Here is a 27,873-nt window from a genome sequence, read left to right on the forward strand (position 1 = left end):
CCGTTATCTCTTCAGCAACCTCTCTCAGGGCTCTGGTCCAGGTGACCTTTCCACCTCACGACCTTCGAGTTTGCCAAGCACTTTTTCCTTTGTAATAGCAATGGCACTCACTCCTGCTCCCTGACACTCATGGACCTCTGGCACACTGCTAGTGTCTTCCACAGTGAAGTCAGATGCAAAGTACCCATCAAATTCATCCAGACTTACAGGACACGAAAGGTGACACTTTGCTTCAGTGGGCGACGTTACACATGAGTCTTCGTCCTGGCTTAAGTGGCTAGACTTCTGTTTGGCACAGATTTCCTGTGTGCCAAGGACTGTTGGTTGATCTTAAGAACTGCCAGCTTGTGGATGTCAAGGACTTTGGGTTGTTAAATTGCTCCACAATATGTTCCCCACAACAACTCTGTCAAGTGCATGTACCACCTCATGGGAGTTCACTCGACTGCTGGGCGAATTCCCAAATCTCACCAAGCCCACATTCTCAACTAGTCACAAAACATGGCGTCAATCACCCCATTTCCACAAGCGACCTGCGCGTAGACCGGACCCAGAAAAGCTGGCAACTGCAAAGCTGGGCTTGCCAATGTGGAAAGACTTGGCATTGTATGCCAATCAAGTGCCATGGTGGCTGCTGCCCATGGCGATTACCAATGCCTTAACAAGGTTACCACCTCCTGATCGTTATCCAGTTTTACTACACTGCTTCTCAGCTTTATGTCAGGCATCATGATGACAGACAACCCAACAAACCCTATACTTCCAGAGTCAAGAGTGCTCAGGAAATCTGTGGAACGCCCAGACCCTGGCCGAGACAGGCAGTATGAAGATGCAACCTCAAACCCCATGGGGAGGGTGGAGTCCGACAAGGGGGCCGAGCGAACTGCGCCTCTTTTGCGCTGTAAGGTAAAAACGGTCATCTCAACCTTCAACACAAACACCATCCGCCTCTTGCCTCGATGCACAGAGTTGGCATCACAGGCAAGCAGCTACGAGATCTCCTTCCTGGGGATCCAAGAACACCGTCATGTACACCCTGACAAAGAGATAAGTTCACAGTGCTAGAGGGGATGCACCGGCGACCTCTGTCATCTGTTACTCCCCGCACAACTGCAGCGAAGAGGAGGAGTTGGAGGCCTTCTACAGTGAACTTCACCAAGCTGTCACTTCAATACCGGCACATAACTTCCTGGCTGTGCTCGGCGATTTTAATGCCCAGGTCAGTCTGGAAGATGTTCCATACTCATACCAAGACTTTACTAACAGAAATGGACAATATCTAGTTGATTTCATCCAGGAACACAGTCTCATTGCTGCCAACACACAATTCAAGAAGCGAGCTGGTAAACTGTGGACATATAAAAACAGAGTCTCCATCTACAGGAAACAGCTAGATTACATCCTCGTAAGAACAAAATGTTGTAATTGTGTGATCAACGCAGAAGCCTACAGCACCTTCAACTTGGTCAGTTCTGACCACATAGTGTCAATGCAAGTGAGACTGAGCCTGCGGCAACCCACAGGTCCCAAGGAGAAGGTATTCTCCTCACAACCTATTCTTCAAGCCCAGTACACAGTGGAGGTGAGAAATTGCTTCGGCCCACTGGAAAGGGGGAGGAAGAGACTGCCACCGACCGCTATCAATGGCTCATAGACGCAAACACTGATGCAACAAAGAGTTTGCCTCCTGTGAAGCGAATCAAGAAGAGCTGGATCTCGAAACTTCCTGACGTCGTCGCAGCAAGAAGTGTGGTCAATGCTTGTCATGCCGAACGAAACAGGAGAGCTAAGAGACAAGTTCAAGACAGCAAAGATCTTTGCCACCTACGACCGACTGAAGAAAGAGGAACTAGCTGAGAGGATTAGAGAGGTAGAGGCTGCTAATGAAGACAAGCAGCATGGAGAAGCATGGCACCTGGTCAACGAGATCAGCAGACGGAAGAAGACCTCATCAGGTCAAATAAGTGGTAAAACAGCAGAGGACCATGTCCAGACATGGTTTACCCACTTTAAGAACCTGCTGGGAAGCCCTCCAACAATCTCGGAAGAGGACATACCCGTGATACTAACGCAAGTCGACATCGATGATGGCCCATTCACCATTGAGGAACTGAAGGAGGCCAAATATGCACTCAAACAGGGCAGGAGTGCTGAACCAGGTGGGATACCACCAGGTGTCCTGAAGAACTGCGACCTGGACAACATCTTGCTGGACATATGTAATACGGCACTGATGAAAGGTGACAAACCAGAACAGTGGTCACTCTCAAACATTATCCCAGTCCCCAAGTCCGGATCCCTCATAAAGACAGATAACTACTGCAGTATCAGCTTGACCTGCATCTTAGCAGTTATACAATCGGATGATCTTGAACAGGATTCGCACCACTATTGACCCTAAGCTAAGATTCAATCAGAATGGTTTTCGGCAGAAGCGCACAACAGTAATGCAAATACTTGCTCTCCGAAGGATCATTGAGGAAGTCAAGAAGAACAACCTACCAGCCGTGCTTACTTTCATCGATTTTCACAAAGCTTTTGACTCCATTCAGCGGGGTAAAATGCTGAGGATCCTGAAAGCTTACGGAGTTTCAGACCATCTACTGAGAGCAATAGAGTCCAGCTATACCAAAACCATGGCGAAAGTTGTATCACCAGATGGAGAAACAGCAGTGTTCGAGCTCCTAGCTGGGGTGCTGCAAGGAGACACTCTGGCACCCTACATCTTTATAATCGTCCTTGATTACGCTCTGCGTCAAGCTACCAAAGATCGTGACAAGCTTGGTTTTAACATAAAACCAGGAGGAACCAAAAGGGTCAGACCAGTTATGCTCACAGATCTCGATTTTGCAGATGACATAGTCCTGCTCTGACCAGATGAAGGAAGCACAGCAGCTACTGACAAAAGTGGAAACTGAGTGCAATAAAGTTGGACTTCACCTAAACGCTAAAAAGAGAGTACATGGCGTTTAACTGCGATGAAGGTACTCTCAAGACCGTAGAGAATGATACCATTAAGAAAGTCTTTGACTACAAGTACCTTGGGTCAAGAATGATGAGTTCGGAGAAGGACATAAAGATACGGAAGGCGCTGGCGTGGAGGGCTATGAATGACATGAAGGAAACCTGCAAGTCGAACCTGACCAGAGAGCTTCAAAAGAGGATTTTCATGGCAGTCATAGAGTCTATTTTCATGCACGGATGCGAGACGTGGACACTCACCAAGACGATGCGGAATTCTCTAGATGGTTGCTATACATGAATGCTCCAGATGGCTCTTGACATGAGTTGGCAACAGCACATGACAAACCTGGAGCTCTATAACGACCTACCGATGCTCTCCACTAAAATTGAGGTGAGAAGACAGCAACTAACAGGGCACTGTCTACGCCACCGCGAGCTACCTGCCAGCCTAGTCATCATATGGGAGACCAAGCATGGGAGGATGAACCCTGGGCGCCCTCCCAAGACTATGGTCAACACGCTCCTAGAAGACAGTGGCGCAGCTGATGTGGATGAACTGAACACACTGATGAGGGAAAGGGAGAAGTGGAGAGTCCATCATCGTGCCTGACGCCGGCCCTCTAGGCCTGAGTCGACGTAGTAGTTCTCAGCTTACTGCCTAGCTCTCGAAATTCTGTCTTTAGGACCTTTTTGCTTTTCCTTCCTATGTCGTTGCTACCAATTTGTACCAAGACATCAGGCTGCTCTCCCTCCCTCTCCAAGATGCTGTGGACATGATCTGAGACGTCCCTGATCCTGGCACCTGGGAGGCAACACACCATCCGGGCGTCCCATTCACGACCACAGAATCTCCTGTCTGTTCTCCTCTCTATCGAGTCCCCTATCACTACCGCTCCCTTCTACACTCTCTCTTTCCCTTCTGCACCACGGACCCATGCTCAGTGCCTGTAACCAGGTCGCTGTGGCATTCCTCTGGGAGGTCATCCCCCACAACAGTATCCAAAGTGGTATACTCATATTTGAGAGGAATGGCCACAGGGTGCTCTGCTCTAACTGCCTATTTCCATTCTCCTGACGGTCACCCAGCTACCCGCCTCCTGCAGATACTTCCCTGTAGCTTTGATCAATTACCTCATTATTATAATTTTCTTTTATATTTGCAGACTGGTTATATGACTGTCCTTCCATAGTGAAGACCGACGCAAAATACTTATGAAGTTCGTCCACCATTCCTTTGTCGCCCACTGCTACCTCTCCAGTGTCATTTTCCAGCGGTCCGATATCCACTGTCATCTCTTTCACTATTTATATATCTGAAAAGCCTATCTATCTATTCTAATATTTTTAAAAGCTGTAGCGATGTGGTGTCAGGAGAGTTGGGGGGCTTACCTGGACCTCTGTGCCAGGGCAGGTGCACGCTCTAGGTCTGGACGATGGGGGTGTGGGCTGGAGCTGAGGGAGGATGGGAATCGGGGGGAGGGGAGAGGATGGGAATCGGGGAGTAGAGATGGGGGGTGTTACCTGGAGCCTCATGCCAGGGCAGGTGCACGCTCTAGGTCTGGACGATGGGGGTGTGGGCTGGAGCTGAGGGAGGATGGGAATTGGGGGGAGGGGAGAGGATGGGAATCGGGGAGTAGAGATGGGGGGTGTTACCTGGAGCCTCATGCCAGGGCAGGTGCACGCTCTAGGTCTGGACGATGTGGATGTGGGTTGGAGTTGGGGGAGAGAAGAGGAGAGGATGGGAACTGGGGAGTAGAAATGGGGGGTGTTACCTGAAGCCTTGTGCGGGGGCAGGTGGATGTGCCACGCCTCTGCGATATGGTGCAGGAGTAGCTGGGTAATGGTGCGGTGAGCCCTCTGGTCCCAGTGGATCCCGTCTGCCGCTCGCTGACTCAGCTCGTGCCGGAACCTGAAGTGCAGGTCCAGCACGTCAAGGTTGTAAGCTGCAGCCAGCTTTGCCACGTGGAAATTCACCTCCACCACATCTTTGCGCAGGTTTGGATACCGCTTTTGCGGCTGTGAGAAAGCAAGGGAGGGACGTTAAAGAGCAGTGCTTATTCCCTCCTACCGACCGCATCATTTCTCACACCGTCTTTAACCCAACCCTCCCTCAGTGCGGCTGTGAGACGGAAACCACCCGCCCCACCACCGATCCACCCACACCAGCCCTGACCCCCACCCTCCCACAGTGCAGCTGCATCACCACCCCTGAATCCTGTTCCCTTCCCACTTGTGCCCCCAAACTCCACCTCCCCCCACACTGCTTGCATCTCCCCGTGAGATCTATGTCCCAACAGGAACCGTCTCCCTCACCCCGTCTCAACCCCACAGACATCACATCCGCCTGCAGGCACTGAGCTGACTTCACCCCCAGCTCTGTCTTCCCCCTGCATTACAACTGCCAGTCCTACCTCAGAGGACAGGAATCCCCCCTTGGGCTGGGAGCCAAGGGGCATGGCCAGGCTCCAGATGACCAAGCAGTCAGCTGGCAGGACCTCCCTCAGCCGGATGAACAGACGCTCAAGGTTCCTCCAGTACTCCGTCTTGGAGTCTTCACCGTACCTGCAACACACCACAGTGTCACACAACACGGGTGAAACACATCACCCACTAGTGTCACATGCCATGCCTGTGACATGTCACAGCATCACCTAACATGCCTGTGACACAGTATCATATGACACACCTGCAATATGCACAGCATCACACATGCCAGTGACACACCACAGCTATCACATACATCACCTCCATTACAAATAGCACATTTGCAACAGCTGACCCACACACTCTGGTGAGTGCGGCCACTCGAACTGGGATGTCAGAGTGGGTAGGGGGAGAGGCCGTGGCTGGATGGGGGTTAGTGGGCAGGAGGCGGGGCGGGAGCGGGAGCAGAGACGGGTAAGAGGAAGACAACACTGCCTTGATGGCAGCCATCCCTGTGGGTGGGTTATTCGCAGACCCTCCCGCAGTGCCATCTGGAGCACCCAGACCTGCCTGACATACCTGGAGATGTCCCAGACGCAGGAGTTAATGATGAGGATATCTGGCAGGGGTTCAGCCAGGAATCCCTTCAGGATCTCCTCCACATAGTCATTGTAGACGCGAGTCAGGAAGTGGAAACGCAGCAGGTGGAAGGGATGGCAGAACTGGCGAGACTCGCGGAACTCCGGGCCATTGGTCTGCTCGCTGGCCTCCAGCCGACAGTCCCCCTCGAAACTCAGCTCAGACTGCAGGAACACCCGGAATCAGACAGGGTTAACAGTCACCAGACCCTCCCCAGACGCCTACTGCGCCTCACCAACACTCCACTCAAAGATAAAATGAAGACAGGCAGCGATATCAATCACCACCACCGAACCATTCTGTATCCACCACTCCACAATCCCCTCCCCATACACATCCCCACCACTCCACAATCCCCTCCCCACCACCCATCGGGGTCACATGGCATCAGACAAGAACAGTAGCCAATAACTCCTGCCAAACCACCTCATCCACATTCATCAGCATCTCCCACACCAGCCACAGTCCCCTCAACATCCCAAAACAGCTCCACTTCCCTCCCACACCAAACCCAATCCCTTCAACATCCCAAAACCTCTCCATCTCACACCAAACCCAGTCCCTCTCAAGATCACGAAACCTCTCCATCTCCCCTCCCACAAACTCAGTCCCATCAACATCGCGAAACCTTTCCATCTCCCCTCCCACACCAAACCCAGTAGCTTCAACATCCCAAAACCTCTCCATCTCGCCTCGCACACAAGTCAGTTTCACTCAACATCCCAATATCTCTCCATCTCCCCTCCCAAATGAAACCCATTCACGACAACATCCCAAACCTCTCCATCCACCTCTCAATCAACCTCAGACCCCTCAACATCCCAAAACCTCCCCATTTTTGTCCCACATCAACCTCAGTCCCCTTCAACATCCCAAAACAACTACATCTCCCCTCCCAAACCAAACCCAATCCCCTCAACATCCCAAAACCACTCCATTTTCGTCCCACACCAGCCCCACTCCCCCTCAACATCGCAAGACCTCTCCATCTCCCCTCCCACACCAGCCCCAGTCCCCATCAACATCCCATAACCTCACCATCTCCCCTCCCACACCAAACTCAGGCCACACATCTCAAAACCTCTCCATCCTCCTTTCACATCAACCTCAGTCCACTCCACATCCCACAACCTCACCATCTCCCTGCCCACACCAAACCCAGTCCCTCCAACATCCCAACACCTCTCTGCCCCCCTTCCACATCAACATCCCAATATCTCTCCATCTCCCTCCCACACCAACCTCAGTCCCCTCAACATCCCAAAACCTTTCCATCTCCCTTCCACACCAAACCCAGCCCTCAAAATCCTATCTTCATCCCCCCCTCGCACATCAACCCCAGTCCCATCAACATCCTAAAACTCTCCATATCCCTCCCACAACTTCAGTACCTTCAACATCCCAAAACCTCTCCATCTCCCTCCCACATCAAACTGTCCCCTCAACATCCCAGAACCTCTCCTTTCCCCCCCATACCAAACCCAGTCCCAACATCCCAGAACCTCTCCTTTCCCCCCATACCAAACCCAGTCCCCTCAACATCCCAGAACCTCTCCTTTCCCCTCCCACATCCAACTGTCCCCTCAACATCCCAGAATCTCTCCTTTCCCCCCCATACCAAACCCAGTCCCCTCAACATCCCAGAACCTCTCCTTTCCCCCCATACCAAACTCAGTCCCCTCAACATCTCAGAACCTCTCCTTTCCCCTCCCACATCCAACTGTCCCCTCAACATCCCAGAACCTCTCCTTTCCCCTCCCATACCAAACCCAGTCCCCTCAACATCCTGAAATTTCCAATTAACCAATTTCCCACCGGGATCAATAAAGTATGACTATGAAACCTCTATGTCCCCTCCCACACCAACTCTAGTCACGTCTGCATCCCAAAACCTCTCCATCTCCTACCCACACCAAACCTACTCCCCTCAACATCTCCAAACCTCTCTATCCCCCTCCCACATCAACCTCAGTCCCCTCAAAATCCCAATACCTCTCAATCTATTACACCAAACGCAGTCCCTTCAACACCCCAAAACCTCATCTTCCTCCCACACCAACCCCAGTCATCAATGTCCCGAAATCCCTCCATTCCCTTCTGATACCAGCCCATCCCCTCAACATCCCAAAACCTCTCCATCCCCCTACTACACTAACCTCAGTCTCCCCAACATCCCAAAACCTCTGCGTTCCCCTCCCACACATGCCCCATACCCAGCACAGGCTGAAACCTGCCCACGTCCCATCCCTCCCTGTACCTTAGCACGCAGCTGGTCAGCAGTCAGGTGGTCTGACTTCTGCAGGAACAGAACCAGGTCCTTATAGACAGCCCGCTGGACTGCAGGGATGTTTGGGGGGGGGGGGGGGGGGAGAGAACAGAAGAAGGGTGTTAAACTATACTTGCTCTCAGAATTCACACACCAGACAGAAAGAAGCCTCCTAACTGCTCGTAACATGCTCCCGCCAGAGACAGGAGATGGAGAGTAAGTTTGCAACACCCTCCCCTCTGGATGGCATGTTGTTCCTTAGACTCCCTCTACATACTTTAAGCCTGTACCCTCTAGTTTTAGCCATGAAGAAACACTTCCTTTGGTCTACCAGCATAATTTTGATCTCACAAGGAAGTGGAAAGATCTTGTCTTCTGCTCATACATCAAAGCAGATTACAGAATATTACATCACAGTACAGGCCTTTCAGACCTCAACGTTGTGGAAACCTTTTAACCTACTCTAAGATCAGTTAAACTCTTCCCTTCCACATGGCCCTTATGGCTATTTCTACCCTGGCGGTCCATTCAATCGATACCTCGTCATTTTGTACACCTCAAACAAGTCATCTCTCACCTCCTTTACCCCAAGAAAAGCTTAAGCTCACAAAACCTGTCCACATCAGACATGCTCTCTAATCCAGACAGCATCCTGGTAACTCTTCTCTGCACCCCCTCCAAATACTCCACATCCTCCAATGAGGTAACCAAAACTGAACACAGTTTCTGAGTGTGGTCTAACCCAGCTTTTATATAACTGCAGCTTTAACTCATGGCTCTTGAACTCAATCCTCCAACCAATGAAGGCCAACTCACCATATGCCTTCTTGACAACCCTATCAACTTGCACGGCAACTTTGAGGGATGTATGGACTTGGATACCAAGGGCCTTCTATTCCTTCGCACTGCCATTAACCCTATACTCTTCATTCAGGTCCGGCCTTCCCGAGTGTATCTCATTGTGCAGTCTGTGACCAGCCACGGTTGTGCATCTGTACAGGCTGTGGTCATGGGAAAGTACAGAACAGAAACAGGAACTTCTGCTAATCTTGTCCATGCCAAGCCATTTAAACTGCCACCAGGACCATAGCCCTACTATTTGTGTATCTAGCCAAACTTCTCTGAAACATTAAAACGAGCTTGTGCTACCAGCTCATTCCTCACTCTCACGGGCCTCAGTGAAATTTCCCCTCATGTTCCCCTTGAACTTTTCACCTTTCACCCTTAACGCATGATCTCTGGTTGCAGTCCCAGCAACCTCAGTGGAAAAAGCCTGCTTGCATTTACGCTAACTATACCCCTCATAATTCTGCATACCTCTATCAACTCTCCTCTCAATTTTCTATATTCCAAGGAATAAATTCCAAACCTACTCAATTTTTCTATATAATTCAGATTGATTTATGAAAGTCAATGTGCCAAAAGCTTTCTTTAGGATCCTATCTGTGGCACCACTTTCAATGAATTATGGACCTGTATTCCCAGATCCCTTTGTTCTACCACACTCCTTGTACCCTACCATTCCCTGTGTAAGACCTAACCTAGTTGGTCCTACCAAAGTGCTAAGCCTCGTATTTGTCTGCATTAAACTCCACCCGCCATTTTTCAGCCCATCTTTCGAGAAGATGCAGATCCCTTTGCCAGCGATGATAATCTTCCTCACTGTCCATTACACTCCCAATCTTGGTGTCATCCACAACTTTGCTGATCCAGTTAGCCACATTATCAGCCAGATCATTGATATAAATAACAAACAACAAAGCACCCAACACCATTCCCTTGCAGCACACCACTCATCACAGGCTTCCAGTCAGTGGCTACTACCACTAGCTGGATTCTCCCACAAAGCCAATTTCTAATCCAATTTACTACCTCATCTTGAACGCTGAGCAACTGAACCTTCCTGATTAACATCCCATCTGAGACCTTGTCAGAGACCTTGTCAAATGCCTTGCTAAAGTCCATGTAGACAACATCCACTGCCTTGCCTTCATCCAGTTTCCCAGTAACTACCTCAAAAACACCAAGACTGAGAGACATGACATACTACACACAAAACCATGCTGACTATCCTTAATCAATCTATGTCTATCCAATTACACATATATCTGGGTCACTTAAAATATCTTCCAATCACTTTCCCATTTCTTACCCATTCTCCTAATCTGTCTAAATCCTTCTGCAGCCTTCCTGTTTCCTCAACACCACCTACTCCTCCACCAATCTTCGTATAATCTGTAAACTTGGCAACAAAGCCATCCATTGTATCATCTAAATCATTTATATACAGCATAAAAAGAAGTGGTCCCAAAACCGACTCCTGTGGAACATTAGTCACTGGCAGCCAACCAGAAAAATTGTTTTACTCCCACTCACTGACTCCTACCAATCAGCCAATGCTCTAACCATGTTAGCAACTTTCCTGTAACACCATGGGCTCTTAACTTGGTAAGCAGCCTCATGTGAGGAACCTTGTCAAAGCCCTTCTGAAAGTCCAAACATACAACATCTGCTGCATTACAATGTACCTAAGAGATTGATATCATTTTAAAGGCAAGGGTGGTCATAGAAACAGAAATCTGCAGCACATTACAGGCCCATTGGCCCACAATGTCCTGCCGACCATGTAACCTACTCTAAAAGCTGCCTAGAATTTCCCTACCGCATAGTCCTCTATTTTTCTAAGCTCCATGCATCTAAGAGTCTCTTAAAAGACCCTATTGTATCCACATTTACCACCATCACTGGCAGTGCATTCCATGCACCCACCACTCTGTGTGAAAAACTTACCTCTGACATCCCGCTTGTACCTACTTCCAAGCACCTTAAAACTATGCCCCCTCATGTTAGACATTTCAGCCCCGAAGGCTATCCACACGATCAATGCCCCTCATCATCTTATACACCTCTGTCAGGTCACCTCTCATCCTCTGTCGCTCCAAGGATAAAAGGCCAAACTCACTGAATTTATTCTTATAAGGCATGCTCTCCAATCCAGACAAAATCCTTGTAAATCTCCTCTGCACTCTCTCTATAGTATCCCCATCCTTCCTGTAGTGAGGTGACCAGAACTGAACACACTACTCCAAGTGGGGTCTAACTAAGGTCTTATATAGCTGTAACATTACCTCACGGCTCTTGAACTCAATCTCACAGTTCACGAAGGCCAACACACAACATGCCCTCTTAACAACACCATGAGAACAACGCATCAGCTTTGAGAGTCCTGTGGACACTAGCCCCAAGATCTCACTGATCCTCCAAAGTGCCAAAGGTCTTACTGTTAATATTATATTGTCTTCAAATTTGACCTACCAAAATGAACTACTTCACAATTATCTGGGTTGAACTCCATCTGCCACTTCTCAGCCCAGTTCCTGATCCTTACAATGTCCCGCTGTAACCTCTGACAACCCTCCAGACTATCCACAAAACCCTCAACTTTTGTGCCATCAGCAAACTTACTAACCCACCCTTCTACTTCCTCATCCAGGTCATTTCTAAAAATCACAAAGTGGTGGGGTCCCAGAGAAGATCTCTGTGGAACACCACTGGTCACCATCTTTCATGCAGAATATGAGCCATCTACAACTACCTTTTGCCTTCTGTGGGCAAGCCAATTCTGGATCCAAAAATCAAGGTCCTTGAATCCCATGCCTCCTTACTTCCTGAATGAGCCTTGCATGGGAAACCTTATCAAATGCCTTACTGTAATCCATATACAGTGGCATGCAAAAGTATGGGCACACCGGTCAAAATTTCTGTTACTGTGTATAGCTAAATGAGTAAAAGCTTACCTGATTTCCAAAAGGCATAAAGTTAAAGATGACACATTTCTTTAATATCTTAAGCAAGAAAACTTTATTTCCATCTTTTACAGTTTCAAAATAAGGCATCTGTTATCCTTGCGAGACCATGGATCTGTGCCTGGAAAGTCTTCGCTCTCCAGGGCACAGGCCTGGGCAAGGTTGTATGGAAGACCGGCAGTTGCCCATGCTGCAAGTCTCCCCTCTCCACGACACCGATGTTGTCCAAGGGAAGGGCATTAGGACCCATACTGCTTGGCACCAGTGTCGTCGCAGAGCACTGTGTGATTAAGTGCCTTGCTCAAGGACACAACACACTGCCTCAGCTGGGGCTCGAACTCACAATCGCTAGTCGAACGCCTTAACCACTTGGTCACGTGCCCACAGATTCAAAATAACAAAAAACGAAAAGGGCTCAAAGCAAAAGTTTGGGCATGGCAGTACTTAGTAACACCCCCATTGGCAAGTATCACAGCTTGTAAACGCTTCCTGTAGCCAGCTAGGAGTCTTTCAATTCTTGTTTGGGGGATTTTCACCCATTCTTCCTGGCAAAAGGCTTCTAGTTCTCTGAGATTCTTGGGCCAACTTGCACACGCTGCTCTTTTGAGGTCTATCCACAGATTCTCGATGATGTTTAGGTCAGGGGACTGTGAGGGCCATGGCAAAACCTTTAGCTTGAGCCTCGAGGTAGTCCATTGTGGATTTTGAGGTGTGTTTAGGTTCATTATCCTGTTGTTGTAGAAGCCATCCTCTTTTCATCTTTAGCTTTTTTTTAAATTAACAGACAGTGTGATGTTTGCTTCCAGAATTTGCTGGTATTTAATTGAATTCATTCTTCCCTCTACCAGTAAATGTTCCCCATGCCACTGGCTGCAACACAAGCCCAAAGCATAATCGATCCACCCCCGTGCTTAATAGTTGGAGAGGTGTTCTTTTCATGAAATTTTGTATCCTTTTTTCTCCAAACATACCTTTGCTCATTGCGGCCAAAAAGTTCTATTTTAACTTCATCAGTCCACAGGACTTGTTTCCAAAATGCATCAGGCTTGTTTAGATGTTCCTTTGAACCTTTTGAATAGAACTTTTTGGCCGCAATGAGCTTTCTAAGGGTATTTCACACTTATAAATGTCTTGTAGGGCATTGTGTATACCATTCCAATAGTCTTTGATAACAGGGCAATCCCAGAAAATATGATAATGGTTTGCATTTTGATTTCCACAATTTCTCCGGCAAACAGGGAGGTTACTATCATAATGGGATTTCTGAGAGGGTGTAATAAAATATCTTATCAAGTTTTTCCATCGAAGCTCCCTCCATTTCTGTGAACTGGTACACTTCCATTGATACTTCCATATTATTGTCCATTCTTCCTCAGATATAATTATCCCTCCTCCCATTTTGTTTTAATGTATGAAGTCAAATGTGTTTTAAGATTTGACAAACACTTATACACGCTTAAAATAATTCTACTACCATTATCTGAATTATATGCTTTTCTAAATAGCTCTATCAAACATGTACTTGCCTTGGTTACATTTTTAACCCTCCTATTAAGATACTGTCGCATCTGTAGATACCGATAAAAGTCTTGTTTTTCTAATGTGCTTCTTTTCAAGCATTACAAAACCTAACAGCGTTCCTTCTTTCATTATATTGCAAAGAACTGTTATTCTTTTAGCTGTCCAGTCCTTAAATCTAGCATACAGTTTATTCGGCGTAAAACCCGAGTCATGCACACCATTTAAGAATTGCAATATCTCCCTCTAGTTTATATTCTTTTATAATAGTTTTCCATATTTTAAGAGTCCATTTTACCCATGGATTATCAATAGTATTTATGTACCTTTGTAGGTTGCTATCAGCCAAAATTGCCTGTATGGGGATGGGAAATATCCCCTCTTCAATGTTTGTCCATTGAGCGTCATATGATGGGTTGCACCAACAGATCACAGCTCTCAACTGTGCTGCAAAATAGTAATCTCTAAGAGAAGGTAGGGCCCATCCCCCCGTTTTCTTAACTAATTGCAAAGTTTTGAGACGAACTCTAGGCCTTTTACCTTGCCATATATATCTTGATAACATTTTGTTCCATTCATTGAATTGATTTTGAATAATCTCTGTTGGGAGGGTCTGAAAGAGATATAGTAGTCGGGGCAGTAAATTCATTTTAATAGATTCAATCCTTGAACTGAGACTAAAAAAAGGAATTAGGTTCCATCTTGTTATATCTTCCTTAATTTTCTTATATATAGGCTGTATCCTTTAATGTATCCTGTGCCAAATTCAATTTGTGTTTTTTTCCTAGTTCCTTCAGCCTATTTTGTAATGCCTCTAATGTTTTATTCCTTATTTTCTTATATGAAGATATCGCTATAATTTTCCCTCTTAAGACAGCCTTCAGAGTATCCCATAGAATGGGGGGTGAAACTTCTCCATTATCATTGAATTCTAAGTAAAGACCAATTTCTTTTTTAATTTGTTCCTTAAAGTAGGGATCACTGAGTAGACTTGAATTTAGTTTCCAAATAGTATTCTTTGGTTGTCGGTCAAAATCAACAGATAAATATATAGGTGCATGGTCACTTACATCTATTGTCCCAGTTCCACAGGTGTTTATTTTGTCTTTGTCTTTTCCAAATGTTATGAAATAGTCTATTCTTGTATATACGGAATGGGGGGCAGAATAATGAGTGTAATCCCTTCTGTCGGGGAAAAGGTCCCTCCATTTATCAATTAGACCAACATCCTCAAAAAGTGTATTAACTCTGTTATGTTAGGATTTTGTTTCATAGGTTTTTCTATTGGAAGAGTCTAACTTTGGTTGTAATTGTAAATTTAAGTCTCCCCCACATATCAGGAGACCTTCTGTTTCCGTTACCATAATATTAGTAATTTTCTGAAAGAAACCAATATCACTTCCTGGGGGTGCATATATATTCAATAGAGTAACTGAATTTCCGTCTATATTCCCCTTACCAGAATATATCGGCCCTCCGTATCTCCCATTTCAAATACTTTTTCAAAATTTAGTTTGCTTGAGATAAGAATAGCAAATCCTCTCCTATGTCCTGATTTATATGAGGAGAAAAACAAATTAGTGAAGCCCATTCTCTTTAGTTTTCCATGCTCGTTATCATTGAAGCCAGTTTCCTGTAAATATACTACATTGGCTTGTTCTTTTTTCATTTTGGATAGAATATTACTGCATTTGATTAGATTTAACAGCCCACTGTCATTAAAGGAAATGAATTTTACTTTGTCCTGAGCCATGTGTATTTATCTGTCAATATATCATTGAAATTAGCAGAATAAAACCTAATCGATCTACTACCTGAACAAATAAGAACCAAGAAACGCGAATAATTTAAAAAAAGTCAATGAAGGTGTGATTCCAAGGCCGAGGTCTCCAGTAGATGACCGTGGGTTGAGTTAGAGGAAACGTCTAGCCGTGGGGGATAGCACCTCCTTCCTGTGAGTTGGGGGCCCCCATTACAGTACCCATAAAAATAAGTGAAGAAGTCTATGTCCATTACACAGAAAAGATTTCCCTGTATATTCCTCCCATATATATTCTCATTTAGGAGGGGAAAAAGGAGTGAATGAATAAAAAAAAAATTGAGTAATATAAAAACCACATTATAATAAGTATTTCTTGAGATAGGTATAGCACCATTTCTTTTTGCTTCCGTTTATCTTATCAACACTTTTAAAGTTAGCCAAACCTTATGGCTCTTCTGGAGGGGGTGAGGGCTGTCTTTGGGAAAACTCACAGTCTCTTCCTGATATTCTCTCGCCCTCCTCCCATCCCCTGCTTTCTCAGTTCTCTTACTATTTCCCAAGCAGATCGGGATAACTGCTCAGCCAGGCTTTCCCTCGGTTTGATCATGCTGACGGGCCGCCCTCTGTTCCTCATGTCTGCAGTCACCTCTTCCACTGTCTGATACAGTTGCATACCATCTTCATAAAACACCCGCAGATTAGCAGGGTACGGAGCTTGGAATCTCATCTTTCCTTGCTTTAATATTTGCTTTACTGCAGAGTATTCTTTACATTTCTGCAGGACCACCGGGGGGGGGGGGGGTAACCTTGATCGAAATATATCAATTTCCCGTCCAAAAACACCCTCTTCTTACCCCAGGCCCTTGGTAGAATCTCTGCCTTGGTACTGTATCAAAGGAATCCAATTACTATTGAGCGAGGCTTACCGTCTCTTTCTCCAGTAGGCCTCGGGACAGACGCACGATGCGCCCTCTCAATTTCAAGCTCCATAGTGGAGGGAATCTCTAGTGCGTCCTGCAGCAACTTTCCTACAAACTCCATCATAGACAAACCCTCCGCTCCTTCGGGAACATTGTATATCCTGATATTTTTCCGTCGTGATCTTCCCTCCTGGTCAAGCAATTTACTTGCCCTTTGATTTAATATTTTTATTGTCTTACTTAGTATCTGTTCCACGTTTAGCACGTGATCTTCCACCTTCTCAATTTGAGTTTCTGCCACCGCTATTTTCTGATTGACGTTGGCGAGCTCCGACTTTATATCATTGAGTTTCTGTTTTATAGCTTTTCGGAATCCCTGTATCTCTTCCAGAATCTTTATCATACTTGCCACTTCGCCTGAACGAGGCCCCGTGTCAGCCTCGCCACCACGCGCACGTGTAAGAGAGCCACACGTTGCACTTCTCTCGTCCATAGACTCCGCAGTGGTGTTTTTTTATCTCCATTCTTGGCCCCCCCTTATCAATTCAGGTATTTTCGAAAGATCTTATACTTGATGGATTAATGGGGCAATATATGCGTTTTTCCGGAGGAGCTATTGATTTAAGCTGCCATTCTGGACGATGACGTCACCGGAACCCCACATGATTTTTCTTAATGTCTATATACTCAAGTGTTTCAGTCTGCTTTAAGTCATCCCCATAATTGCCAAAGTCCTTTTCACTGGTGAATACTGAAGCAATGGGGATAATTTCACTTAGCTTCACTTGTCCCATGATTGAAATGTTCCCTGAACCTATGGACCCCCTTTCAAAGATACTTCATCTCATGTTCGCGATATCTATTGCTTATTTTATTATTTATTTAGGTAGCTGCAGTTTGTTGTCTTTTGCACACTGGTTGTACACCCATTGATTCTATTATGGTTGTTGGATTTACTGAGTGCACCCACAAGGAAATGAATTTCAGGGTTTACATGGTGACGTAAATTTACTTTGATCTCTGAGGAACACCGCTAATCTCAGGTCTGCAGTCTGAGAAACAACCTCCCACCATCTCCCCTCTGTCTTCTCTTAAAAGGCCAATTGTGCATCCAATTAACCAGACCCGAGGCGCACAGACTTCCCTGAGTCAAACCACTAGTTCCAGGTCTCCACTCTGAGAAACAACCTCCCACTATTCCCCTCTGCTTTCTCTCATCAAGCCAATCGTGTATCCACAATTCCTTCTTCTCCAACCCTTTATTTTCCCCACCCGCCTGACTTCGGCCGGTAGCACTCACATCGACAGCGATGATGTTGGTCATGACTAGACTGAACTCCTGCTTCAGCAAGGACCTGGACCCATTGCAATTTGCCTATCATCACAATAGGTCAACGGCAAACACAATCTCAATGACTCTCCGCACAGCTTTAGACCATGTGGACAACAAACACCTACGTCAGGATGCTGTTCATCGACTATAGCTCAGCATTCCCACAATCCTGATTGAGGAGTTGCAGAACCTGGGCCTCTGTATCTCCCTCTGCGATTGGATCCTCAGCTTCCTAACTGGAAGACCACAATCTGTGCGGATTGGCGATAACATATCCTCCTCGCTGACAATCAACACTGGTGCACCTCTAAGGTGTGTGCTTAGCCCTACTGCTCTACTCTCTGTATACACATGACTGTTGCCTAGGCATAGCTCAAATACCATCTATAAATTTGCTGATGATACAACCATTGTTGGTAGAATCTCAGGTGGTGACGAGAGGGCATACAGGAGTGAGATATGCCAACTAGTGGAATGGTGCCGCAGAAACAACCTGGCACTCAACATCAGTAAGATGAAAGAGTCAGGAAGGGTGAGATGAAGGAACACATACCAATCCTCAGAGGGATCAGAAGTGGAGACAATGAGCAGTTTCAAGTTCCTGGGTGTCAAGATCTGTGAGATCCAACCTGGTCCCAACATATTGATGTAGTTATAAAGAAGGCAAGCAGCGGCTATACTTCATTAGGAGTTTAAAGAGATTTGGCATGTCAACAAATACACTCAAAAACTTCTATAGTTGTACCGTAGAGAGCATTCTGACAGGCTGCATCACCGTCTGGAATGGAGGGGCTACTGCACAGAACCAAAAGAAGCTGCAGAAGGCTCTATCTTGGGCACTAGCCTACAAAGTACCCAGGATATCTTCAGGGAGCGGTGTCTCAGAAAGACAGCGACCATTATTAAGGACCTCCAGCACCCAGGGCATGCCCTTTTCTCACTGTTACCATCAGGTAGGAGATACAGATGCCTGAAGACACACACTCAGCGATTCAGGAACAGCTTCTTCCCCTCTGCCATCCGATTCCTAAATGGACACAATCTTTGGACACGACTCACTTTTTAAAAAAAATATATAGTATTTCTGTTTTTGCACTTTTTAAAAAATCTATTCAATATACACAACTGATTTACTTATTTATTATTATGTTTTATTATTTTTTTTTCTCTCTGCTAGATTATGTATTACATTGAACTGCTGCTAAGTTAACAAACTTCAAGTCACAAGGCGGTGATAATAAACCTGATTCTGATTCACCTTTCACCTTCTTGTTCGTCTTCCTTCCCCTCCCACCAAAATATTCTGGTGTCCAATCGCTTCCTTTCTAGTCCTGACTAAGGGTCTTGAACTGAAATATTGACCATTCATTCATTTTCATAGATACCGCCTGACCTGCTGAGTTCCTCTGATGGAATGAAGGGATAGGTAAATAGGGGGAAAAAAGAGAGGACAATGATTAACTTATAATCAATCACCTTGTAAGCGCCTTAGCTTACTGCTTTGGACAATTTTGGACTAGTCAGACAGAAGCTTCACTCTGCAACGGGTGACATACTGGCCATTATTGTCTAAAGATAGGCATAGGGTTAAATAAGGAACTAACTGATCCTGCAGAAGCATCTCAAGGTATAGCTAAACATGGGAGGGATGAGGTAACAGCTAGAATGTTCTTGAGAAAAGGGGAAGGGGTCCGAATGGGGAACTGATGGGCTAGCTTTGGCTCAAAATAATTATAACTAACTGACCAATGATTATCTTACATCTAATTGTATCTTAGCATGTGATTGAAATGATTCTAATATTATCTAAACTTGTAATGGTAAGATTTCCTGCTACCTGATCAATGTTATAAATTGTAGAGAATTGTGTAATTCGGGGGCAGTGTCTGGACTGGCTCCTTTGGGAGATCAGTCTGTAACTTCCCCCATAGCATTCTATGAGTAGAGAATAAAGGTTTGAAAAGAATTACATGTGTCAGTGTATTTGTGGTACAATTGCTCTTGCATCGGGTCCGATCGAGTACGACACCTCCAGCACTTTGTGTGCTGTTGTTGAGCATCTACTCAGTCGCTCTTCCTGAATTCCACATGATCTAACCTTCGTGACGCGATCTTGTCAAAAGCTTTGCTAAAGTCCAACGTCCACTGACCATAAGATACAGCAGCAGAATTAGGTCTTTCGAACCGAGTCTGCTCCACTATTTCATTATGGCTGATCCATTTTTCCTCTCAGCCCCATTCTCCTACCTTCAGAGGTGACGAGGGAGTTTAAGATAAAAGAACCCTTAGGAACCAGTGATCACAATGGGAGGATGAGGAGATTATAGATAGTAGCTACAGGGAGGTAGTTACGCCAAAGGAGCAGAGGACAGGAAATTGGGTCACTGTCAGGCGAGGGAAGAGGAAAGGGCAGGCAGAGCAGGGTTCCCCTGTGGCCATTCCCCTCAACAACAAGTATACCACATTGGATACTGTTGGGGGGGGGATGACTTACCTGGGACAAGCTACAGTAGCCGGATCTCTGGCACTGAGTCTGGCTCTGCAGTGCAGAAGGGAGGGTGGAAAAAGAGCAGAGCGGTAGTGATAGGGGATTCGATAGTTAGAGGTACAGATAGAAGGTTCTCTGGTCGTGACAGAGAATCCAGGATGGTTTGTTGCCCCTGGGTGCCAGGGTCAAGGATGTCTCTGATCGATTGCATGACATTCTGAAGTGGGAGGGCGACCAGCCAGATGTCGTGGTGCATGTCGGTACCAATGACATAGCAAGGAAGAGTGAGGAGGTCCTGGACAGTGAGTATAGAGAGCTTGGTAGGAAGTTGAAAAGCAGGACCTCCAGGGTGGTAATCTCAGGATTGCTACCTGTGCTACATGCCAGTGAGGGTACGAGTAGGAAGCTCTGGAGGATGAACAAGTGGCTGAGGAACTGGCGTAGGGGGCAGGGTTTCAGATTTCAGGATCATTGGGACCTCTTCTGGGGCAGGTGGGACCTGTACAAGAGAGACGGGTTACACTTGAACTACAGGGGGACCAATATCCTTTCAGGGAGGTTTGTTAATGCTATTGGGGGGGCTTTAAACTAGATTTGCAGGGGGATGGGAACCAGAGTGCCAGAGCTGACAGTGTGGCTGGGGTGAAAATAAATGATGTTAAAAGTTCAAGCAAATCCGCTAATAGAAAGGTTGTGAGTGGTGGTAAAAATCTTCTGAGGTGTATATATCTCAATGCTAGGAGTATTGCGGGGAAGGCGGATGAGTTGAGGGTGTGGATTGACACGTGGAATTATGACATTGTAGCAATTAGTGAAACTTGGCTACAGGAGGGGCAGGACTGGCAGCTTAATATTCCAGGGTTCCGATGTTTCAGATATGATCGAGGCAGAGGAATGAGTGGCATTGCTTGTTAGGGAAAATATTACAGCAGTGCTCAGGCAGGACAGATTAGAGGGCTTGTCTACTGAGTCCTTATGGGTGGAGCTGAGAAACAGGAAAGGTATGGCCACATTAGTGGGATTGTATTACAGACCACCCGATAGTCAACGAGACTTGTTAGAGCAAATCTGCAGAGAGATAGCAGGCAACTGCAGAAAACATAAAGTTGTGGTGGTAGGGGATTTTAATTTTCCATACATTGATTGGGACTCCCATACTGTTAGGGGTCTAGATGAATTAGAGTTTGTGAAATGTGTTCAGGAAAGTTTTCTGAATCAATATATAGAGGGACCAACTAGAGGGGATGCAATATTGGATCTCCTGTTAGGTAACGAATTAGGGCAAGTGACAGAAGTCTGTGTAGGGGAGCACTTTGGTTTCAGTGATCATAACACCATTAGTTTCAATTTGATCATGGACAAGGATAGATCTGGTCCTAGGGTTGAGGTTCTGAACTGGAAGAAGGCCAAATTTGAAGAAATGAGAAAGGATCTAAAAAGTGTGGATTGGGACAGGTTGTTCTCTGGCAAAGATGTGATTGGTAGGTGGGAAGCCTTCAAAGGGGAAATTTTGAGAGTGCAGAGTTTGTATGTTCCTGTCAGGATTAAAGGCAAATTGAATAGGAATAAGAAACCTTGGTTCTCAAGGGATATTGCAACTCTGATAAAGAAGAAGAGGGAGTTGTATGAAATGTATAGGAAACAGGGGGTAAATCAGGTGCTTGAGGAGTATAAGAAGTGCAAGAAAATACTTAAGAAATAAATCAGGAGGGCTAAAAGAAGACATGAGGTTGCCTTGGCAGTCAAAGTTAAGGATAATCCAAAGAGCTTTTACAGGTGTATTAAGAGCAAAAGGATTGTGAGGGATAAAATTGGTCCTCTTGAAGATCAGAGTGGTCGGCTTTGTGCGAAACCAAAGGAAATGGGGGAGATCTTAAATAGGTTTTCTGCATCTGTATTTACTAAGGAAGCTGGCATGAAATCCATGGAATTGAGGGAATCAAGTAGTGAGACCATGGAAACTGTACAGATTGAAAAGGAGGAGGTGCTTGCTGTCTTGAGGAAGATTAAAGTGGATAAATCCCCAGGACCTGACAGAGTGTTCCCTCGGACCTTGAAGGAGACTAGTGTTGAAATTGCGGGGGCCCTGGCAGAAATATTTAAAATGTCACTGTCTACGGGTGAGGTGCCGGAGGATTGGAGAGTGGCTCAGGTTGTTCCGTTGTTTAAAAAGGGATCGAAAAGTAATCCGGGAAATTATAGGCCGGTGAGTTTAACGTCAGTAGTAGGTAAGTTATTGGAGGGAGTACTAAGAGACAGAATCTACAAGCATTTGGATAGACAGGGGCTTATTAGGGAGAGTCAACATGGCTTTGTGCGTGGTAGGGCATGTTTGACCAATCTGTTGGAGTTTTTCGAGGAGGTTACCAGGAAAGTGGATGAAGGGAAGGCAGTGGATATTGTCTACATGGACTTCAGGAAGGCCTTTGACAAGGTCCCGCATGGGAGGTTAGTTAGGAAAATTCAGTCGCTAGGTATACATGGAGAGGTGGTAAATTGGATTAGACATTGGCTCGATGGAAGAAGCCAGAGAGTGGTGGTAGAGAATTGCTTCTCTGAGTGGAGGCCTGTGACTAGTGGTGTGCCACAGGGATCAGTGCTGGGTCCATTGTTATTTGTCATCTATATCAATGATCTGGATGATAATGTGGTAAATTGGATCAGCAAGTTTGCTGATGATACAAAGATTGGAGGTGTAGTAGACAGTGAGGAAGGTTTTCAGAGCCTGCAGAGGGACTTGGACCAGATGGAAAAATGGCAGATGGAGTTTAATACTGACAAGTGTGAGGTATTGCACGTTGGAAGGACAAACCAATGTAGAACATACAGGGTTAATGGTAAGGCACTGAGGAGTGCAGTGGAACAGAGTGATCTGGGAATACAGATACAAAATTCCCTAAAAGTGGCGTCACAGGTAGATAGGTTCGTAAAGAGAGCTTTTGGTACATTGGCCTTTATTAATCGAAGTATTGAGTGTAAGAGCTGGAATGTTATGATGAGGTTGTACAAGGCATTGGTGAGGCCGAATCTGGAGTATTTTGTTCAGTTTTGGTCACCAAATTACAGGAAGGATATAAATAAGGTTGAAAGAGTGCAGAGAAGGTTTACAAGGATGTTGCCGGGACTTGAGAAACTCAGTTACAGAGAAAGGTTGAATAGGTTAGGACTTTATTCCCTGGAGCGTAGAAGAATGAGGGGAGATTTGATAGAGGTATATAAAATTATGATGGGTATAGATAGAGTGAATGCAAGCAGGCTTTTTCCACTGAGGCAAGGGGAGAAAAAAACCAGAGGACATGGGTTAAGGGTGAGGGGGGGAAAAGTTTAAAGGGAACATTAGGGGGGCTTCTTCACACAGAGAGTGGTGGGAGTATGGAATGAGCTGCCAGACGAGGTGGTAAATGCGGGTTCTTTTTTAACATTTAAGAATAAATTGGACAGATACATGGATGGGAGGTGTATGGAGGGATATGGTCCGTGTGCAGGTCAGTGGGACTAGGCAGAAAATGGTTCGGCACAGCTAAGAAGGGCCAAAAGGCCTGTTTCTGTGCCATAGTTTCTATGGTCATACTTTATTGATTCCGGGGGAAATTGGTTTTCGTTACAGTTGCACCATAAATAATAAATAGTAATAGAACCATAAATAGTTAAATAGTAATATGTAAATTATGCCAGTAAATTATGAAATAAGTCCAGGACCAGCCTATTGGCTCAGAGTGTCTGACTCTCCAAGGCAGGGGTTGTAAAGTTTGATGGCCACAGGCAGGAATGACTTCCTATGACGCTCTGTGTTGCATCTCGGTGGAATGAGCCTCTGGCTGAATGTACTCCTGTGCCCACCCAGTACATTATGTAGTGGATGGGAGACATTGACCAAGATGGCATGCAACTTAGACAGCATCCTCTTTTCAGACACCACCGTGAGAGAGTCCAGTTCCATCCCCACAACATCACTGGCCTTACGAATGAGTTTGTTGATTCTGTTGGTGTCTGCCACCCTCAGCCTGCTGCTTCAGCGCACAACAGCAAACATGATAGCACTGGCCACCACAGACTCGTAGAACATCCTCAGCATCGTCCGGCAGATGTTAAAGGACCTTAGTCTCCTCAGGAAATGGAGACCCTTAGGCTTCAATTGCTGCTCATATGATAACCCTTCCATTCCCGGAATCATTCTCGTGAAACTCCTCTGCACCCTCTCCAACGTCAGCATATCCTTTCTAAGCGAAGGGGCTCAAAACTGCTAATACTCCAAGTCAAGCCTCACCAGTGCCCTATACAGCCTCAGCATTAACTTTACATTCCAGTCCTCTTGAAATGAATGCTGACATCACATTTGCCTTCCTCACCACCAATTCACCCTGCAGATTATGGGATTTTCCCTATGCAGGCAGATTGGGAAAATCAGGTTGGTGCTGGATTCCAGGAGAGAGAATTTCTAGAGTACCTACGAGATGGCTTTTAGAGCAGCTTATGGTTGAGCACACTAGGAGATCAGCGATTCTGGATTGGTTGTGTAATTTATTAAAGATTTTTAGGTAAAAGAACACTGGCAGGAATGAAGGCAAAGCAGCGATGGCTGGTGAGGGTCTACAGGCTTCACTACGCCCACCTGACTCTTATGTTGTCCCCATATCTCCGGGTCCACTTGAAGAATATCGTCATGTTGACTCAGTGGAGGGTCGGGTGTTCGGGGAGGGTGGGGGTGGGGTGGGGGTATGGTGTGGGGCTCAGTCTGTGAACCTCAGATCTAACTTGTGACGGAATTAATATCACTCCAGTATCAGGTCCGTAATAAGTCATCCCTCTTTGGTGAGGCGGCTCTTGGTTCACAAATACCTGCCTCACCATAGGTCCTAGGTCTTCTGGTTTAAAGGGAGGTTTAATTGCTGAAGATTCATGGGGTAGTGAGTACAGTCAGCTTTTTCGGTTGTAAATCAATTTTCCGCGGAAATACCCTCCATCCAAAGAATACCCACCCTGTTAATGAAATTAGCTCTTCCTGTCCCTCAACAATTCACGCTATGTCTATACCTATCATCACGATCTGGGTCTCTAAGGGTAGCAGTACGATGCAGCGCAGTTATTACATTACATGTGCTATTTAAATAATCCAAAAATCTCCCATCATCTGCATATTTCCACTGCTGTAGTTATTTACAAATATCTTTCAATATTTACCAGTTATAAAGAGCTGCTTGATGTATTGTGTGGTCTGTTTTGGAGCACTATAGTGCATATCACAGGCAGTCTATTCTTGGTTATTGTATCGACGGCTAGAGGACCAGTTTGCACATTGAGCGGAATTCCTGCACTAAATTCCCAGGTAGCCTTGATTTGCCGCATGCGCCGGTCGTGCATGCAGCCTGTTACAGCCGTTCCGATCAGTATTCTTACTTTTTTCTTCTTACTTTTTAACTTACGTTATTTTTTGTATTTTTTTTCACGGTAACACGTCGAAGCTGCACCCTCTCTAACATGCTGGTAGAGAGAGTTTTATTTGGGTTTTTAGTGCTGGAAATAGCTACTATTCGACAGGTCTCATTAGCGTGGCAGCAATATGGTCGCATTGTTTATTCCAGGGACCAGCTGATTGAGCTAATGTCGGCCGGTTTAGCGAACAGAGCGGCGGACACCCCGGCTGAAATCTGGAGGAAAACACACAGAGGATGCAGAGGGGGATTACAAAGTCGAGGAAAGAGGACCGGGTCGAGACAACAGATACTTATGGAGAAGAGGAGTTCGGTGGGTAATAAAATGGACGAGTTGATGGCGCTAGCCAGGCGTCAGAGAACATTTCGGGAGTGCAGTGTTATGTGTTTCACTGGAACGGGGCTGCACGAGGACATACCCGATCAAAACGTTTCCAGGGACTGCTTCCAGAACGTTCGGGCTGACCGGAAGTACACTGAGAGCGGTAAGCGTAAAGGAGTTGGGTGCTTACTGTTCTGATTAACAACAGATGGTGCAATCCGGGTCATATTACGATCGAGGAACGTGTTTGTAGACCAGATATTGAACTTTTTACTGTTGAACTTCGGCCATATTCCACCGAGATACAACACTGGGCGGCACGGGAGGTCGTTCCTGCCTGTGGCCATCGAACGTGCAGCTCCTCCCGTGGAGGGTCAGACACCTTGAGCCAATAGACTGGTCCTGGACTTATTTTCCATCTGGCATAGTTTGAATTTTGTTGTTTGATTGTTTGTGGTTTTTGTATTGCTATACTTATGCTCTATTCTTGGTTGGTGCAGCTGTAACGAAACCCAATTTCCCTCGGGATCAATAAAGTATATCTATCTATCTTAACAGAAGTCCAAGCCAACATAAAAGTCAAAAAGAGGGCATGTAATGCAGCAAAAGTTAGTGTGAAGTTAGAGGATTGGGAAGCTTTTAAAAAACAACAGAAGACAATTAAAAAAGACATCAAGAAGGTAGAGATGGAATATGAAAGTAAGCTGGCCAATAACATTAAAGAGGATACCAAAAGTTTCTTCAGATACATGAAGTGTAAAAGAGAGGCAAGAGTGAATATCAGACCACTGGAAGATGATGCTGGAGAGGAAGTAATGGGGGAAAACGAAATGGTGGACAAACTGAATAAGTATTTTGCATCAATCTTCACTGTGGAAGAAACCAACAGTATGCTAGAAGCTGCAGGTGTTAGGGGGGAAGGGGGGAATGAGGAGTGTGAAGTTACCATAACTAGAGAGGTGGTGTTTGGGAAACTGAAAGGTCTGAAGGTAGATAAGTGGCCTGGAACAGATGGTGTACGCCCCAGGGATCTGAAAGAGGCGGTTGAAGAGATTATGGAAGCATTAGTAATTATCTTTCAAGAATCACTAGATTCTGGAATGGTTCCAGAAGACTGGAAAATTGCACATGTCATTCCACTCTTCAAGAAGGGAGAGAGGCAGAAGAACGGAAACTATTGACCAGCTAGTCTGACTTCAGTGGTTGGGAAGATATTGGAGTCAATTATCAAGGATGAGTTCTCAGGGTACTTAGAGGCACATGATAAAATAGGTCGTGGTCAGCATGCTTTCCTCAAGGGAAAATCTTGCCTGACAAATCTGTTGGAACTCTTTGAAGAAACAACAAGCAGGATAGACGAAGGAGAATTGGTTGATGCTGTGTACTTGGATTTGCAGAAGGCGTTTGAAAAGCAGCCACACATGAGGCTGCTTATGAGCCCATGGAATTACAGGAAAGATTCTATCTTGGATAAAGCAGTGGCTGATCGGCAGGAGGCAAACACTGGGAATAAGGGGAGCCTTTTCTGGTTGGCTGTCTGTGACTAGTGGTGTTACACACGGGTCTGTGTTGGGACCGAATCTACGTCATTTGGTGGCTTTGATGCAAAGTTTACAGACGATATGAAGATAAGTGGAGGGGCAGGTAGTTTTGAGGAAGTAGAGAGGCTACCGAAGGACTTAGACAGATTAGGAGAATGGGCAAAAAAGGCAGCTGGAATACAGGAAGTGTATGGTCATGCACTTTGCTAAAAGAAATGAAAGGGTTGACTATTTTCTAAATGAAGAGAAAATACAAAAAATACTGAGGCACAAGGGGTCTTTGGAGTCCTTGTAAGGATTCCTTAAGGTTAATTTGCATGTCGAGTCTGTGGTGAGGAAGGTAAATGCAATATAATACAAAAGTAAGGATGTAATGCTGAGGCTTCACTTGGACTACTGTGAGTAGTTTTGGGCCCCTTATCCAAGAAAGGATGTGCTAACATTGGAGAGGGTTCAAA

The 27,873-nt window shown here is 45.8% G+C and overlaps 1 protein-coding gene across 3 annotated transcripts in view; it reads right to left on the bottom strand.

The window, feature by feature from the left end:
- Positions 1-27,873, bottom strand: part of fam113 (family with sequence similarity 113) — an 83,505-nt gene that overhangs the window by 44,678 nt on the left and 10,954 nt on the right. For all 3 annotated transcript variants that reach the window (XM_072256854.1, XM_072256855.1, XM_072256853.1), the window contains exons 3-6: positions 8,285-8,364; positions 5,968-6,191; positions 5,376-5,526; positions 4,737-4,980 (exon numbers count right to left, since the gene is read on the bottom strand). In XM_072256854.1, the coding sequence (XP_072112955.1) occupies positions 4,737-4,980; positions 5,376-5,526; positions 5,968-6,191; positions 8,285-8,364 (699 nt within the window). The remainder of the gene's footprint in view (positions 1-4,736; positions 4,981-5,375; positions 5,527-5,967; positions 6,192-8,284; positions 8,365-27,873) is intronic.

This window comes from Mobula birostris, chromosome 4 (assembly GCF_030028105.1).
Source record: "Mobula birostris isolate sMobBir1 chromosome 4, sMobBir1.hap1, whole genome shotgun sequence".
NCBI lineage: Eukaryota > Metazoa > Chordata > Chondrichthyes > Myliobatiformes > Myliobatidae > Mobula > Mobula birostris.